The sequence below is a fragment of the Mixophyes fleayi genome, chromosome 11 (assembly GCF_038048845.1).
Source record: "Mixophyes fleayi isolate aMixFle1 chromosome 11, aMixFle1.hap1, whole genome shotgun sequence".
NCBI lineage: Eukaryota > Metazoa > Chordata > Amphibia > Anura > Limnodynastidae > Mixophyes > Mixophyes fleayi.
Genome location: NC_134412.1, coordinates 10,513,295 through 10,530,428, shown reverse-complemented (window position 1 = coordinate 10,530,428; position 17,134 = coordinate 10,513,295). Strand labels below are relative to the sequence as shown.

The 17,134-nt window shown below is 39.8% G+C and overlaps 1 protein-coding gene across 2 annotated transcripts in view; it reads left to right on the top strand.

The window, feature by feature from the left end:
* LOC142106866 (B-cell receptor CD22-like) overlaps positions 1 to 17,134 on the top strand; it is a 48,346-nt gene that overhangs the window by 20,383 nt on the left and 10,829 nt on the right. The window contains exons 5-6 of one of the 2 annotated variants that reach the window (XM_075189904.1): positions 8,293 to 8,556; positions 13,486 to 13,749. In XM_075189904.1, the coding sequence (XP_075046005.1) occupies positions 8,293 to 8,556; positions 13,486 to 13,749 (528 nt within the window). The remainder of the gene's footprint in view (positions 1 to 8,292; positions 8,557 to 13,485; positions 13,750 to 17,134) is intronic. The other variant, XM_075189906.1, reaches the window with a different exon arrangement.

The window sequence follows — 17,134 nt, the reverse complement described above, 5'->3', positions numbered from 1 at the left end:
ACAGGGTTATGGAGCAGGTCAGTATGTGTGTGAACAGAAGCTATAACTGCCAGGGAGGCTAGGCCCTCCCTGCCTTAAATACACACATTGGTCAATGAGAAGCAGTGCACCAAAATGTCTAATTGCCTCGTCAGGAGGCTACTAATTAATGCTCCCATAATGAGCATGCGTCCGGCTGTCAGTTGTTGGAATGCAGCGCTGATTTATGTAGTGTCCCGGCCGTTGCCCTGATAAAGACTAAAATAGAGAAGGGAGAAATGAGGTCCTAGTTGTCATAGCGATGGCCGGGACGTGGCCAGGCTGTAAGTAATGAGCCCACGACACTGTGATTTGTGACACTCCCACCCCTTGAAGAGGGGTTAAGAAACCCTGGCATTCTGGTTTCCCTGGGAACTGTTTAAAGAACTCATTGAGTAGCTTATTAGCTTGCAGAGGTTTCTGAGGTACCCAAGAACATTCCATTGGGCCATAACACTTCCAATGTACCAGGAAGTGGACTTGTCCTTGGACACTTTTCTCAATTATGAATTCTTGGCATCCCTTGACCTTGACAGAATGAGGTCAGTGAGCTTGATGAGGCCTGAAATTACGAGACCAGAAAACTGGTCTGAGCAGCAAACAATAGAAAGAATTGGGATTCTAAGAGAGCAGGGGAGATCCAGTCTGAAGGCCACATGATTTATTTGTTTGATGATGATAAATTGTCCAATAAACTTGGGACTGAGTTTCTTACAGGGTCGGCGAAGTTTGATTTTCCTTGTAGAGAATCAGACTCTATCCGTGACTTTGAGAGAACACTGCCTACAATGAAAATCTGCAAAGTGTTTAGATTTGAAAGAGGCCTGCTTGAGGGCCTTATGGACCTTTTCCAAATTAGGGTGAGGCTAATGACAGTACTGCAAACATCAGATGAACTTGAGGGCACATGAAAGGCCAGGGAATTAGAGAACTCGAAGTTACAGAAAAAAGGATGAATGACTGGCATTTTTGTAAGTGAACTCTGTCTAAGGAAGCAAGGTAGCCCAATTATCATGAAACTTTAAAACATACAGGTGGAGAAATTGTTCTAAGGACTGGTTTACTCTCTCAGTTTGTCCATAGGACTGTGGGTGAACCGCACAAAGTGGGCCATTTTGCTGAACCAGTCAACAGTTACCCAAATGGTGTTGCAGCGGGAAGACCAGGGAAGGTCTACAATAAAATCTATAAAAAGTGTGTCCAATGTTTCTCTGAAATGGATAAAGGCAAAAGAGGACTGGCAAGATAATTACGGGAGGGTTTGTTTTTAGCGCAGAGCTCACAGGACAGCACAAACTCATTGGTATCAGGAGGGAAAGACGGCCAACACACGGGACAAGTTTTCAATGATCTTGGCGAATTTGGGATGCCTTGAAGTTCTGAAGTAATGAGTCTCAATGAGAACTGCCCTTCTAAAGTGGTGAGGAATGAGCAACAGGTGTCTCAGGAGGTACCATGTGTTGAAGCTTGCATAGGGTCATGCCTAGATCTTGCGTGAGACCTAAAACAATCGAGGAAGCGAGAACAATAGACAAAGGATTGTCAGAAGAGAAATGTGTGGATACAAAGCTGTAGAAGAGGTGACAAGCTCCTAACTGCATGGATTCCTATAAATCCAGTGGTGCAGGATAAGAGACCATAGGGGAGCTGGAAACTAAGGATGTGTCCTTTTCAGCCTTCCTTTCTTTAATTCTATGGTCAATCTTAATCACCAACTGCATTATACTATCCAAGGTAGTTGGTGAGGGATACTGCACCAGGAAGTCCTTAATTTGCTCAGAGAGATTGAGATTAAATTGACTCTGAAACGCTGGGTCATTACACTCATTGTTCATGGACCTGTGCCTAAACTCAGCACAATACTCTTCAGCGGTCTTGCCTCAGGGCCCTTAAATGTATTTCAGCCGATGCCACCTAGTCAGAATCATCATATAGTAGGCCCAGGGCATTGAAAAAGGCATCCACCAATTGTAGAGTAGGACTAGTTGAAGCAAGAATGAAGGCCCAGGACTGAGGGTCACCTTGGGGAAGGGAAATAATGATGCTAACCCTTTGTTGTTTAGAGCCCGAGGAGTGGGGTCTCAGATGAAAACAGAGCTTGCACCTCTGCTTGAATTTGCAAAACAGGGCTCTGTCTCCAGAAAACTGGTGTGGCAGATTTAGATTAGGCTTCACCACTGGTGCCAGAGTGGCTTGAGAACCCTTAGAGACTTCCTCCTGGGCGGACAACCGGAATGAGTGGTCATGAACAACTTGTGAAAGGGTTTGGATCTGTCCAGCTTGGACCTGAGTCGGACTGGGATTAGTTTGACTGGGGTTTATCAGATAAAATTCTCCACTTCTGTTTTGGCTGGTTATAATGTTATGGCTGAGGGTACTGACATTAACTCCCAGAACAGATGGTAGAGGTCTTCGCCTTTAGCAGCCACCTTTCCCGTAGAGCTTGTTACGCTCACAAGTACTTTGATGCACCCAGGTCTTAAACTCAGCATAGTTGGAGATTATGTACAGTAACCATAGCTAGGCCATCCCTGCTTTAAATACACACATTGACCAATGAGAAGCAGCACACCAAAATGCCTAATTGCCTCTTTAGGAGGCTACTATATATTGCTCCAGAATGTGCTTGCTTCCGGCTGTCAGTTGCCGAAAAGTGGCGCTGATTATAGTAGTGTCCCAGCGTTGCCCTGGTGACGGCCGGGACACAGATGGAGGAAGTGACATCCCAGTAATCATGACGACAGCTGGAATGCTGGCAGGCTATAAGTAATGAGTCGTGGTGGTGCCCGTCCCACAACTCATTATCATCATCATCCATTATTTATACAGCTCCAAACATATTATGCATCGATTTACATATACTACTTAATCATTAACCGCAGTCCTTATATTAGTAGAGCTTGTGTAATGCTCTGCAAATCACTGGTATATTACTGTATGCATTCATTCAGTAAACTACAGTTCCCCAGAGTGCCTCTGGGAAGTTTAATGGAAATTGCACTCACTAGAGCCCCTGACTGCACTAGAAGCATTCAGAGACAGTTAGACACTGTAACAAGTTGCAAAAAGGCAGTGAAAAATGGGCATTTCGGTGCCAGAATGTACTAGAAGGCTCCAAGAGATTCTATGGGAAAAGAGGAGCCAAAACCGGATTGGTGTGGAAGCAAGTGGGTGCTGCTGGCAGTGAGTCTTACCTGAACAAGCTGGATAAATCCTTGATGCATCTCAACTGATTTTGTGTCATAAGTGGTGTATAATTGCACTAAAGGTCTATCGTGATTGATTTGTCCAGATAATCTGCTGCAGCAGCATTTAATGTAATGATCTAGTCAACTCGTTAGTAACTGATTGTCTCTCAAAAGTATTTATAAAGTGAAACTCATTTCACTGAAACACAGTGGTTAACGACAATGTGAGATATATTTATTCAGCGACCTATGTGTTGTGGTGATTTATGTTTGCATATTCATTATATTGTTGAACAAAGATTCCTAAAATGTTATTAAACTGCATACTGTTGACTATTCTATCTAGCACCTTAATACTCACACCAATAGATAAAGACACTGACACAAATTTTAGTTTGACGAAAAGGTCACAGTTTTTTAATTGACATAAAATATGGTGGAGAAGAAAGCATTTGCAGGTCAGCTGCCAACTACTACCCGAGTCGAAACAGTGCAAGGCCGTCCGGCACTAACCAATGGTACCAGGACATACTCCTTTACAATTTGGCCATTGCTGAATCTGACATTAGAGTGACTACTCCCCTTCTGGAATCACAATGATGTGCCCAAACAAAGCAGGTCAAGGGATGACCCACACAAAAGGATCAAGAGCCACGTTGCTCCAAAAGTGGCACTGACCTGCTGCCAATCAGCTATAGCACCGTATGTATCAGTCGCTGTCCACAAAAGCTTTTCTGCCTGCTGTGCCTCATTTGTAAAGTGGGAAAAATAATCTGTTAGTAATGCCACCAAGGATCAGCACCTAAACTGGGAAAGAAACAGCAATATAATATATTGAAAGACCATAGAAGTTCTGTGGCTGCATATAGGAGTGTCAGAGGGAATTTTTGCAGCAAAATAGATCCAGCAGCCACTGGGGAAAAATATATAGTATAGTCACAGGCCCTCCCCATTGGATACTATTGGCTGGAGTATGCAATAAAACTTAACCCTTAAAAGGTAAGTGAATGACTTGGCACAAATAAATGCATTTGAGTGCGTTCAGCTCATGTCCTCACTAGTCATAAACTGCATACTGTTGATGCCTCTCTTCATTGCACAAACTATTCTACCTAGCACCCTAATATTCACACCAATAAATAAAGACACTGACACAAATTTTAGTTTGGCTAAAAGGTCACGGTTTGATAATGGTATAAATTATGGTGGCAGCGAAAGCTTTTGCAGGTCAGCTACCAACGAGTACCCAAACAAAAACAGTGTATGATCATCTGGCACTAACCACTGGTCCCAGGATATACTCCTTTTTACGATTTGGCTGGTGCTAAATCTGGCATCAGAGTGACTACTCTACTTCTAGTCTCACAATGATGTGCCTACACAAAACAGGTCATGGGGTCCCCCACACAAAGGGACCAAGACCCACGTTACTTTGAAAGGGGCAGTGAGCTTTGGTCAATCAGCAATAGTACCGTATGTATAAGTCTCTGAATGTAAAAGCGTTCCTGCAAAATTGGAGTCCTTTAAATGACACCCAGCCCACCACCAAGTGACCTCACTACCCCCCCTAATTTCCACCACGACTTCTCAAATGCCCTCATTAGAATGATGTATCCTGTCAAATCAATATATCCGAGCCTTCTCCTCCGTAATAAATGGGTGGTGTATCATTATTCCCCCAAGTCACCTAGCTACATGGGGTGAGGACCGGTTGACCTCCTTGCCAAGGTTCTTCATTACATGGGCAGGGATACTGGCCTTCCAGTAGAGTCTGGGGATAACATCAGATCAGCACAAACATATCCCAGGCCAGGTAAACTGAAGAGTACATGGATGCTCCCTAATGGAGATCAATAAAACCAATGACTTTTCTTTACCCAGGTCATTACCATCCAAGTGAATGGCCAGTACAGCAGGGGGACCTATAATATGCATTTCAGCAGAGAAGAAGAGAAGCAGGGCTGCTAAAAACTTGCTCTTCCTACCCAACCATCTTACATCCACTTGTTGAGAAAAAACTGACTAATCTTGAGCCAGTCTGTGTCTGGATGCTCAGTACTCGTAGAAATGTCTGACAATGCAACTCTAAATCAGTCTGCAAGTTGTACCTAAAACCAAAACAAAGAAAAGGCCCACATCAAGCTGCAGTCCAAGCTGTACCAGTACTAGTAGGCTATATTCATGACGGCAAAGTCACCAGGGAAAGAAAAGAAGAGTGAATGGAAAAATCTCAAAAACTTCAGAGGCACGTTAATAATCAGTTCTTGATCCAAGGAGAAAATGGGAAAAATCCCTTCACACCCTTGCTAAAACTGACAAGCGGCAGCGCCCTGGGTCACCGAAAGTGAAAAGGGGGCTACAACTCAGAGCAAACTAACTCTTAGGTCTAATGTACGACTTATAAACATCAGACTTCCACCTGCCAAGTGACTTAATTGCAGCAACGGAATGGCTCTCTAGCTGCAGCTGTGGCCGCCCCAATCCGGCAGGAATGGGTGCCATAGTAGGCTGGGTCTAAACAAGTGTACTCTGATAAGCATACAGAATAAACCAAAGTAAAACTTTGTAGTCCCAAGGCACTTGTAATAACCTCTATGTTCCTTTATTTTGTGTTCTGTAAGAACATAACCAAAGGTTGATTTTATAAAAATGTTTTTATATATTTAAAAGTTAAATACATAAACAATACTCAATGCACTAAAACAATACAAAATAGCATGCCGTACAGTTCAATGGCTGAAAAATAAAATCCAGAAAATTAAAACAATAGTCCAGGTGGAGAAATCACAAGATCAGTGTGAAACAAATGCCAAATCTGTGGATTCTTGCTTAAAATGGCTCGTAGTTAGCCGTATTTAGGACCCCAATAAAGTGAAAGTTCAAATGTTCCTGTTCATACTTCCAAAGGAAGCACACAACATAAAAGAACATAGAGGTTATTACAGGCACCTTGAGACTCCAAAGTTTTACTTTGGTTTATTCTGTATGTTTAAAATGGAGGATTGGGACCCCCTGCTATCATATTCCCACCCTTTCTTGACAGCCACTCTATATAACTCCCGTGAGAAGAGCAGATACCCACACCCATTTAATTATTGTACTCTAATGAATGCTTAACAGCACATTAGGTTGAAATTTGGTGATTGGAGCCTCACTGGCATGAACCAACCAGTGCTCACCATCCGTGGGTCTAATACCTTGAAATCGAGAGCACAGCCTAACCGGACATATATCCTGATCACCAAAAGCCAGAATCTGAATCCACTGACCATGTCCACTCCGATCCGGCATGTATAAGCATGCTTGATCATTGCCCTTACACCTTACACGGATATCTCCAATGGGTATCGGGCTACCATGACCCTAATTGCATGAATGCTGCAAAGGAAACTCAGCAAAAGCTGCAGTTGTTGCCACCACAATCCTGACTTGAATGGGTGCCATAGTGCTTGGGTTCAAGACAATAATTGCAAAGGAAAATCAACACAGTGCTCTAAATAATGCTATTTGTAGGTAATAATACCCTTAGAAACCCATATGGCAGAAATAAGCTGCAAGCATACACAGATATTATGAATAGTAGATTTTTAATTGCAGAAAACTATCAATAAAAACAAACATAAAAATAATACAATACCAAATCAATGAATCCTAAAGATAATCCATGATCTACTAAAAAAACATGGAAGTTGAAAACAATAGATATGAAAATGTTGAATACCCCTAGACAGGCACCAGTAAAAAATAGTTTATGAGATTTATTTAGGTTTTCAGCTTGTTTCAAGCATAAATAATTAAATTGTAAAAGATAGTAATAAAAATAGGTTTAATCCATTGATATACATTCCAGCCTGTATCAGGTGATAATAAATCCTAATCTGCAATAAGAGATCATCCATATAGTTATCAAATAATCAATGTTAATAGATGTCCCGATCCACAGGAAGATAGTTTCTCTCAATCCAGCCCAATCCCTGAAAAAACGAGTATATCAGATGATAGGGATGTAGAGTGTGTAAAAAATGAATTTGTTCACTCTTAGCCTGTATCAGGTAGCAGAGAGCCAAAGTACCGGTTCAAGCAAACTCAACACACTGGTCTCCTAATCCAAACATGTAAAAATATCAGTCCAACCAAGATCATATACAATGTTCTTACCCAATTCAAGGGAAATAGTGAACGCAGTAAATCCAGTCCAACTAATTCCATACACCCATATAGTTAAGACTCCTATTCCGAAATCCTGCTTTCTAAAAATGAAAATAGGACATCCGCATACCAGGGGTCTAATCGGGCTGATTCAAGAGCGTCTCCTTGGGAAAGAACCAAATGCCTGATTAAGTGAGGTATAGACAAACTCCTCTCACTGTTGGTGCATTTCGTTCAACACTGAACTTTCTCAAAGCATAGCAGGAGACGTCAGATCCTCTTATTTAATACTCCTAACTTCAATTATAAGGCACACCTCTATATCTACACATAATCAATAGTATATTCTTATCTATTAAGACGCATGGATGCTTTTTCTCCCTTATTAATAATTAGATCATTTTTGGAGCACATCAAACATAAATTAGTAATAAAAATCACATAAGAATATAGTAAGATTAGGATAGACATATTAAATCAGCAACAGAGTAAATAATGAAACATGAACATTCAGTATATGAAAATATTAAAATGTCAAATCAAACCCTTTGGTGATGATGGGATGGAGGTATATGGCTGTATTCAGATGTACTTAGGGCTATTCCCATATTAAGCCCATAACAGGGCCTGCCAGCCCCCCCCCCCCACCCCCTGTAGGAGACAGTAGTCCCAATGTTATCAAGCACTCTAACTATGTCCTGACTAATCAATGCTAATTTTAGTTCTATGCCCTTAAAACCCTGAAATAAGGTGGTTTGACGAACGAGCTTAAATCAAAAGCAGTCGTCATATGGGTGCCATCTGAATCCCTCCTCCTAAGTTAAAAAAAAAATTAAAACAGTTGCTTATTATGATAATTTCTTTGTTGCACTTGGTATAGTGCTGTTTTTTTTATCTTTTTTTTTACACTGAATTGCAAAATATTGTCTTTTCACAGTCCCACCGAAAAACGTGACTGTCACCCTCAGAGGAAAAAACATATTAATGGAGGGAAGTGATGTGACTTTAATATGCAGCAGTATCTCTAACCCAGCCGTATATACATATGAATGGTACCAAGGGAAGAACAAAATTAAATTACCAAACCGAGGAGCGGAGATTACACTTAGGAACTTGCCATGGGATATTGGACCATATTCCTGTACTGCAGTAAACGATGAGGGTAGAGGAGAATCAACACTAACAGAGATACCTGTGCAATGTACGTATACAAAATCAACACTTAAAGAGATATTCAGTATATATGTCATGTTATAATATATAAATCTTGGATTTTTATATGCATAATAACAAATTGTTTTATTTCTTAGGCATGTTAAGCATTCCGTCTTTTATTATCTAGTTTGAATTTATCATGTGTTCATATGTGGCTAGGTAAATGCTTATACATATTTAAACCTAAAAGTGTATATCCATAGGCAGTGGGTGAGTTGATGGGTGCCCAGGAGCCACGAAAGACCTGAGAGGGGTTGGGGCATATTTCCTCTGAAAATTTTATATTTAGTTTGACAAGTATGCAAGCACTAAGGAAGCATGTAGTGCTTCAAAAAGGAAAGCTCATAGCCAGATACTAGTCTATGAAGCTAGTTCCTTGTCTTAAATTACAACACAAGACAAGAAGAGATGCATTAAATCCAAGAGCAACTTCTGCTGAGCATAGATCTAGTGGATAAAGGTGAAGAGGATTCCAATAGGAGTTTTCTACCAAGTTGAGTGCTGTCTCAAGAAATTACACACTATGACATGGGCATCACATTCATTGCTACAGCTTCTGTAGCTACAACTTTTTAGAATTTAGGTATGAAAGATAGAAGCGGACATACAGAAGGGTATCAGCCGTACAGTGCTTTTGAAGGCAGTAAAAAAATGTGCAGAGAGGACTAGAGTACCTCTACGAGGCACCGCTTGATGCTATTAGCCTTTCAGCTAGTGCCATGTCATCAAGGGAGGGACTCGACTCAGGAGACTATTTGGAACATTTTAAAGAAAAAAAAAATGCAGCTGGCCCAGTGATACAGCCCAAAGTAGCCCACTATGGGACTGGCCCTGGGGGCAGATTCCTGCCCAGCCTGCCCTTGCATGTCGTTATTAGAAGTCACAAGAGGACTATTGTGGCTCAAACGCTGATCCCCAGTTATGCAACACAAAAAACTATTCACTGCTCTAGCCTTTAAGGAGTCTACCTCTTTGGAGAAAGATTGAATGGCGTGCATACCTGGTATACTCCACCATGTCTCCAGGCGCTGATGCACCATGTTCTTTTCTATGCTGGCCGCCATCTTGGATTTGGATCTGCACAGACCCGTCTTTTAATAATCTTCTGTATTCAGCCATAGGCTGATTAGATTTAAATCACCCTCATTCCTCAAACTATTTAATGCACCTGGGCAGGTTAGATGGTGTTTCTGTATCCTGGTATCCTGTATCCACATCTCTTCTATTAATTCTGGTATTCAACATTATATGCTTCTGAGCTAATCCTGGTATTCTCTATCCGCATCTCTTCTATTAATCCTGGTATTCAACATCATCTGCTTCTGCGCTAATCCTGGTAATTGGCAGGAGTAGCTAACAGGAATTTGCTCCCTGGCCTAGCTTCAGGGAAACAACATTTTGTAGGCCAATAAAATAATATGGCTGACAGTATTAGGAAGGACAGAATAAGCAGTCTTTTCATAACTATGCAGCAACAGACTCCAAGACAGTGCAGAAGAACTCCTTGCAATGAATGGCAGCAGGTGCACAGCCCAGAGGGTCATTCAGTAGGGGGAATACTGGATTTGGGATCAAAGAAACCAGGACCTGGATCACAGGAGGCGAGTGTGGGCAGCAGGTCATCAGTACATATGTATTGGAATTTATAGAAATTCACTGAAGAATATATTTTTAATCTTGTAGACCCCAGAAAGAGGGGAAAAATAGGAGCACACAAGGCTAATTTAAAGGGGCTGTTAAAAAACAAGGTCATCAAAGAAGTCAGTGTGTAAAAATGGAAACCAAGCATGGATTTCTATTTGTTCCTCATAAGCAAGTGCACTAAGGGCTTTGGGTCTTAAAACTCAGGCACATCAACTGGATCATCAGAGCAAGATAATTTAGCATGCAATATCTCAGGTCAGTTTTTGCAGCCAAAGTGCTAAAAGACTTTATGACATCTGTAGATCTGAAAGTTTGCTAACTGAGGTAGCACACATTCAAGGTTGCTTTGGGTTGAACTATATCATTATTTGGATGATAGGCTCATCAAAGGAAACCCCTGACAAGTCCAAGAGCATGGGGATAATGCTCAGCAACATGCATGCAAACAAGAAGTCTAAAGAAATCAAACTGTGTATGCTTAACTACAGATTATTATTATTATTATTATTATCATTTATTTGTTAGGCGCCACAAGGTTTCCGCAGCGCCACACATAGTACAAGCAGTAGACTATACAGGGTATAACAGTACAGAACAATAAACAAAAGTACCAATACTTCAGAAACTCCAGGCAGGCAGATGCAATAGACACGGAGCAGAAGAACGGGTAAGGAGACAGGAGGGAAGACGGCCCTGCTCATGCGAGCTTACATCCTAAGGGAGGGTTAAACAGACCAGGCACAAGAGGAGCCAGTTGAGGGAATGGGAGAGAGGGGAGAATGAGTGGAGGAGATGGGGGTTAAGTGGATGGTTGGTAGGCTTTGAGAAAGAGGTGAGTTTTGAGTGCACGTTTGAAGGAGCACAAACATATTTGCTTTGGAGGAAGTAGGAGTGTCTCAAGGAAAATAGTGTGATGGGGGGGAGATCATGATCAGCACCTGAAAAAAGTCCTATTTTTAATTGTTCTGCGAGCGAAACTTGGGACAGGTTTATACTCTAGCTCAATGGGAATCTATTTTTTCTTCTACTTATTATATTTCACGATCTTTAAATTATAGTGTGATGTTTTTTAAATTATTTCATAGGCTCTGTTTAACCCTGGATCAATTACATAAAATGTGGCCTTCTGCATCAAAAAAGTAGTTCAAGCCCTGTGTATTAATGTATTTGAAGTTGTTAAAGCTGTACAGGATATAACCATGATGCCAGAAATCGCCCTATTACAGATGTTTCCACCTGGTATCTCTGCCTCTGAGAAATATGTTAGTAGTCATATCGTTATTGCTATAGTGGGGCATAATTGCAGTCTGATGTACTTCCTTCCATCAATAAGGAACTTTCTAAAGTGCAAGTTAGCTGTGATATGGAAACTCAAGATGATACTTTTCTATTTTAGCGAGATCTTTGAACATGTTGTGGCATAGTTGGCTAGTTTTCATTTTTGATACGGGTAGAGTTTCGTAAATAGGGATGGTTTTGAATTGAAATCTAGTTGGTAGGGTAACAGTGTTTTGTATGGCATTATGTTTGTTTTTTTGTGATATAGGTTCCTTAATATGTTTGACATTGTAAGATATGACTGTATTCATATATTTTGATTGTGTTATCCTTGAACTATTTCCCATTACGTATACCCCTTGTTTGTTTTGTCTTGTCTGTTTGATTACGTGTTTTTTTATACTAATAGTGATAAACAGTGCGCACTACCACAAAAAATGTCCAATCAAGACGAATGTCTATAGATTAAATGGAAATCCCAGATGCTTCTCTTTCCACACCTTCAAAATGCACCAGCAGATCGTAATCTACCCATCTTCCCCTTTCAAGACCCGATCTCTACGGGACAAACTAATTTCTAAAATATCAAATCACAAAGGGGGCGCTTCCATAGTGTATCATCAGATGTAAAAGATTTATTCATAAAACGTAATATTATGATCGTACCAGAACAACAAGTGTTCATAGCATATCAGGTTACAATTTAGCTTACTCTTCCTTCTAAAACATCCCGTTCAGAACAGAGAAGCTTTGCCACTTGTAATCAAGCGTCCACTCCCTCTACTTGTTTCGTCGCAGGTGACTTTATCAGGACGGGTGATTCCTGAAGAAGTCATTTATATATATATATATATATATATATATATATATATATATATATAAAAACTTGAATAAAAATACTTGATAGCTTGTTTGTACAGTAAAATTGAAAGTTGATATTGGTGTCCTACATGAAAAAAAAGCCAGTATTTAACTTATGTGCAAAAAAATAAACTAAATTACACCCCTTGCATTGCCACATGGTATTGTCCAGAAAACTTAAGTAAGAAAACTTACTCAAATTCATTCCTATGTTCCCTAATGAATCAGGCCCACAGTGTGTGAATAAAGATTTTTACTTGATGGAAGGTAGCAAAAAAATCAGACCACATAGATAAGTTATAGTATACTGTCACTTAATCTGTATTAGTGCAACAGATATAAACTTAAGTTATCAAATAGAGTAATAAAAACAATGTATGTGTTAATAGAAAATCTTCGTAAGAGTAGAAGATAGCAATAAAGTATCGGAATTATGTGAATTGCTATACAGTTTAGTGTATAAGTACCGTTCCATTGTTATTAAAGTAATTTGCAGTTCTAAAATTTAAATAGCATTTCTGTAGCTTTTGATACACTCACATACTTGATCTCTGTATTTCCTCCCTGAAAGAGAGGTCCGGGACCGGGGAGCAGAGATTTACCCTGTCTGTCTGTCTGTCTGTCTGTCTGTCTTGTAATATATACACTCCAAAATTGGATCTCGCAGATTAAAGCAGCGCACATTTCCTTCCCTTTCTCAGCTGCTGTTGGACCACTACCTTGATCTCTCAACTCTGAGCTTGACTCTCTTATGGAGCCTGGGACACTTTTTGTGGATACCAGACCAGTATCCACCAAACTTGCTCTGATGGCGAGCTTTGAAACTCATAAGTGTAACTCACTCTTATGCAACTTAGAGCAATACATATGTCTCTATCTATCTCATATCTAATTATCATATCAATCTATGTCAGATCTATCTGTCTTTCTATCTATAAACAACAGGGTACACAGATTCCACTTTCAATTATTCTAAAAAAAATGCTAGTAAATGGTATATGAGTAAAAGGACACATATAAATAATTTATTTTGGCAACAGTTGCTTGTTACGATAATTTCTTTGTTCCACTTGGTATAGTGCTGTTTTTAATCTTTTTTATTTACATTGAGTAAAATATTGTCTTTTCACAGTCCCACCGAAAAACGTGACTGTTACCAGCAGTGGAAGCAACACATTAAAGCAGGGAAGTAATGTGACTTTAATATGCAACAGCATTTCTAACCCAGCCGTATATACATATGAATGGTACCAAGGGAAGAACAAAATTATATTACCAAACCGAGGACCGAAGATTACAGTTAGGAACTTGACCAGAGACCCTGAACCCTATTCCTGTACTGCAGTAAATGATGTGGGTAGAGGAGAATCAGCACTAACAGAGATACCAGTGCAATGTACGTATACAAAATCAACACTTACAGAGATATTCACTATATATGCCATGTTATAATAAATAAATCTTGGCTTTTTATATGCATAATAACTATTTTTTTAATTTTTTTAGACATGTTAAGCATTCCGTCTTTTATTATTTTGTTTGAATTTATCCTGTGTAAATATGTGGCTATGTAAATGCATATACAGATATACAACGTAAAAGTGTATATGCATAGGCAATGGGTGAGTTGATGGGTGCCCAAAAGCCGTGAAAGACCTGAGAGAGGTGGGGTCATACTTCTCTGAAAATTTGACAAGTATGCAAGCACTAAGGAAACATGTAGTGCTTCAAAAAGGAAAGCTCATAGCCAGATACTAGTCTATGAAGTTAGTTCCTTGTCCTAAATTACAAAACAAAACAAGAAGAGATGCATTAAAGCCAAGAGCAAACGCTACTGAGCATAGACTTAAAGGATAAAGGTGAAGAGGTTTCCAGTTGGAGTTTTCCACCAAGTTGAGTGTTTCCTCAAGAAATTACACACTACCATATGGGCATCACATGCATTGCTACAGCTTCTGTAGCTACAGCCTTGAGAATTTGGGGCAGACAAAGAGTCTAAAAAACTGAAAATGTGTATGCTTAGCAATGGATGCAAGTATATTTGCTTTGGAGGAAGTAGGAGTGGCTCAAGGAAAATGGTGTGAGGCGGAAAAGAAGTGTTCCCTCAAAAACTTTGTAAATGCAAGCAGTATGGTACAGAATACAAGCTGTCCAGGGATAATGTTTCCAAAATCATCATCAAGTACTGTCAGAAAACAGGGAAAGTATTGCTCATCCTTAATCATCCAGTGGGCATAAACAGGTTAAGCATGATGTCAGAATACTTCAGCATGGAAAAACAGGATTTGGCAGAACTTTTTATTCTCATGCCTTTAAGGAGGTAATTATCCAAGAAGAGTACCAAAGTGTTCTGATTCTCAAATTTCTACAGGACAGATTGGAAAAAGGACTGATCCTCAATTCTCCATTTTTACTTATTCCTGCTGTGTAATTCCGTTACTCTTTCCCCTGCTGATCATTAGAGCAAAATTATTTGACTGCCTTATTAATTTAAAAGATCAAATTCATGAAATAAAAATATAGAACTGCTTATGTAGAACAATTGTCTCCTGGCTAGGAAAAAAATCTTTCTACATCACTTTGCCTGGTGTTACTGCATTGAGGGGATAGGGCTTGTATCAGTTGCTCTTGGATTTTTACTGCCTTCAGTTGATCAGGAAAATTGATATCCTCCATTTCCAAGATTGCATATCTGAGTACTATAGTCTACTATCACAAATGCTATTATACTATTTAAAGTACTGTAGACTGTCATTGTCTCTAAAGATCTTTAATTAGTACAGCTGTCTGAGACGCTGTTTCCTTTGTATCTGATCATCGGTTCCTCTGGATGTATTCACATATTCAAAATACAAAATAAATTCACAGTTGTTTGGTTTCTCTCCTGCCTCTATCTTGCCTTGAATTACTTAACAGTAGTATAGTACCCTACTGTTGTGTGATTTGTTCTTTCTATGCTCACAGAAACTGGACTGCTCTAACATCTCAACATTAATGTGCAAACTATGTAGTCATCTAATAACCACATTGCAGTGTGACATGTGATGTCAACTAACACAATGCTGAGACAAGAGACTTATATAGAGCACAAACCAGTATTCCCCTCTACAATCATCCCTAATGTCATGAAAACCATGTTGATATTCTAGGTAGTTGATTTAATGCCCCTATGTGATTTTTGCTTGATTGAAGGTAGCAAAATCAGACCACATAGGCTGGGTACACCAGCCTATGTTCTATCACTAAAGCTAGGTACACACTACAGAAATTTCAACCAACTTTTTATGCCAAGCGATTTTACATGCGATCGATGGTCCGATTGCTCGGTCCATGGACTGCATACACACTAGCCTTGTTTAGGACGATAAAGGGAAGAGCGGACGTCCCTTTAGTGACTTTTTACAGCCAAAATATTAAACAGTACGACCAACCAAATGAGGTGACAATCGTCCATTTTGGCAGACTTTCGACCATCGTGTCACTACACACACTGACCCGACTTTTGAACGAGCGGTCGTATGTCGGCTGATTGAGCCGATTATTGGATGAAAACCGTGTAGTGTATACCCAGCTTAACTATTTTACGAATGACTGACGTTCCAATCAGTCTGGCAATTCATGTGTACACACTATACAAGATTTACCTTCAGATCTCTGCTCTTCATCTGGTCCAAAAGCAGTGTAGTCATTTATAGAGTGACAGCACAATACTCTAACAAAATAAACTTTGAATATTCCACAATGTAATGATAAATTCATCAGCTTCTGTGACTCTAAAATGAAAGATTCAGTCTCAGAACGAACGGACGAATTATTACACCTACAGCACTCTCTACATTTATTCACCGGGACAGCAGCTGATATTCTTTGCTGGCACATTGACAGGTTACCCTCTCTCTCTGGGCAGACAGCAGTGAGTGCATACACGCTGCAGGATTGGAGGAAGATTGGAACGAGATTTTAAGTTTTGCTAAACAATCAAATGAAACAATGATTGTTGCTTTGGAATGACTATCGATCATCATCTGAGTGTACAAACGAATGCGATATCAGGCCAAGCGGTCGTTTATCGGGTGATTGGCCCAATAGTTGGCTGAAAGCACTATAGTGTGTACCCAGTCATCGGTAAGTTATAGTATACAGTCACTTAATCAGTATTAGTGCAACAGATATAAACTTCAGTGATCAAATATAGTAATAAAAACAATGTATGTGTTCACAGAAAAAGAGTAAAAGATGGCAATAAATTTTCAGATTGATGCGAATGGCAATACAGTTTAGTGTACAAGTACCGTTCCAATGTTATGAAAGTAATTTGCAATACCTGATTCACTAAGGAAAGTAAAGCAAAAAAGGGGTAACTTTGCACCTTGGCAAAACCATGTTGCATTGGAGGGGGAGATAAATTTAAAATGTGGGGACAGATTTATAGTTGGGTTAGGGCATGTCCTAAATCAACTTGAAATATCAGTGTAAAAATAAAGCAATCAAGTATTAGTGTGCTAGATGAAAACACATCCAGTATTTAACTTATGTGCAAAATAATAAACTAATTTGCACCCCTTGCATTGTAACATGATTTGTCCAGGAGAGAATGTACTCCTTTTTTTGCCTCACTTTCCTTAAATGATTAGGCCCCTAAAGTTTAAATAGCATTTCTGTGCCTGTTGATACACTCACATGTATCATGGGGGGTCTGCAGCCTCTGATGACGTCCTTTTTGTGATTCTGGATTTTCCGTGGAAAAGAGTCTTTCCTCCCTGCCCGGGGTACAAAGATTT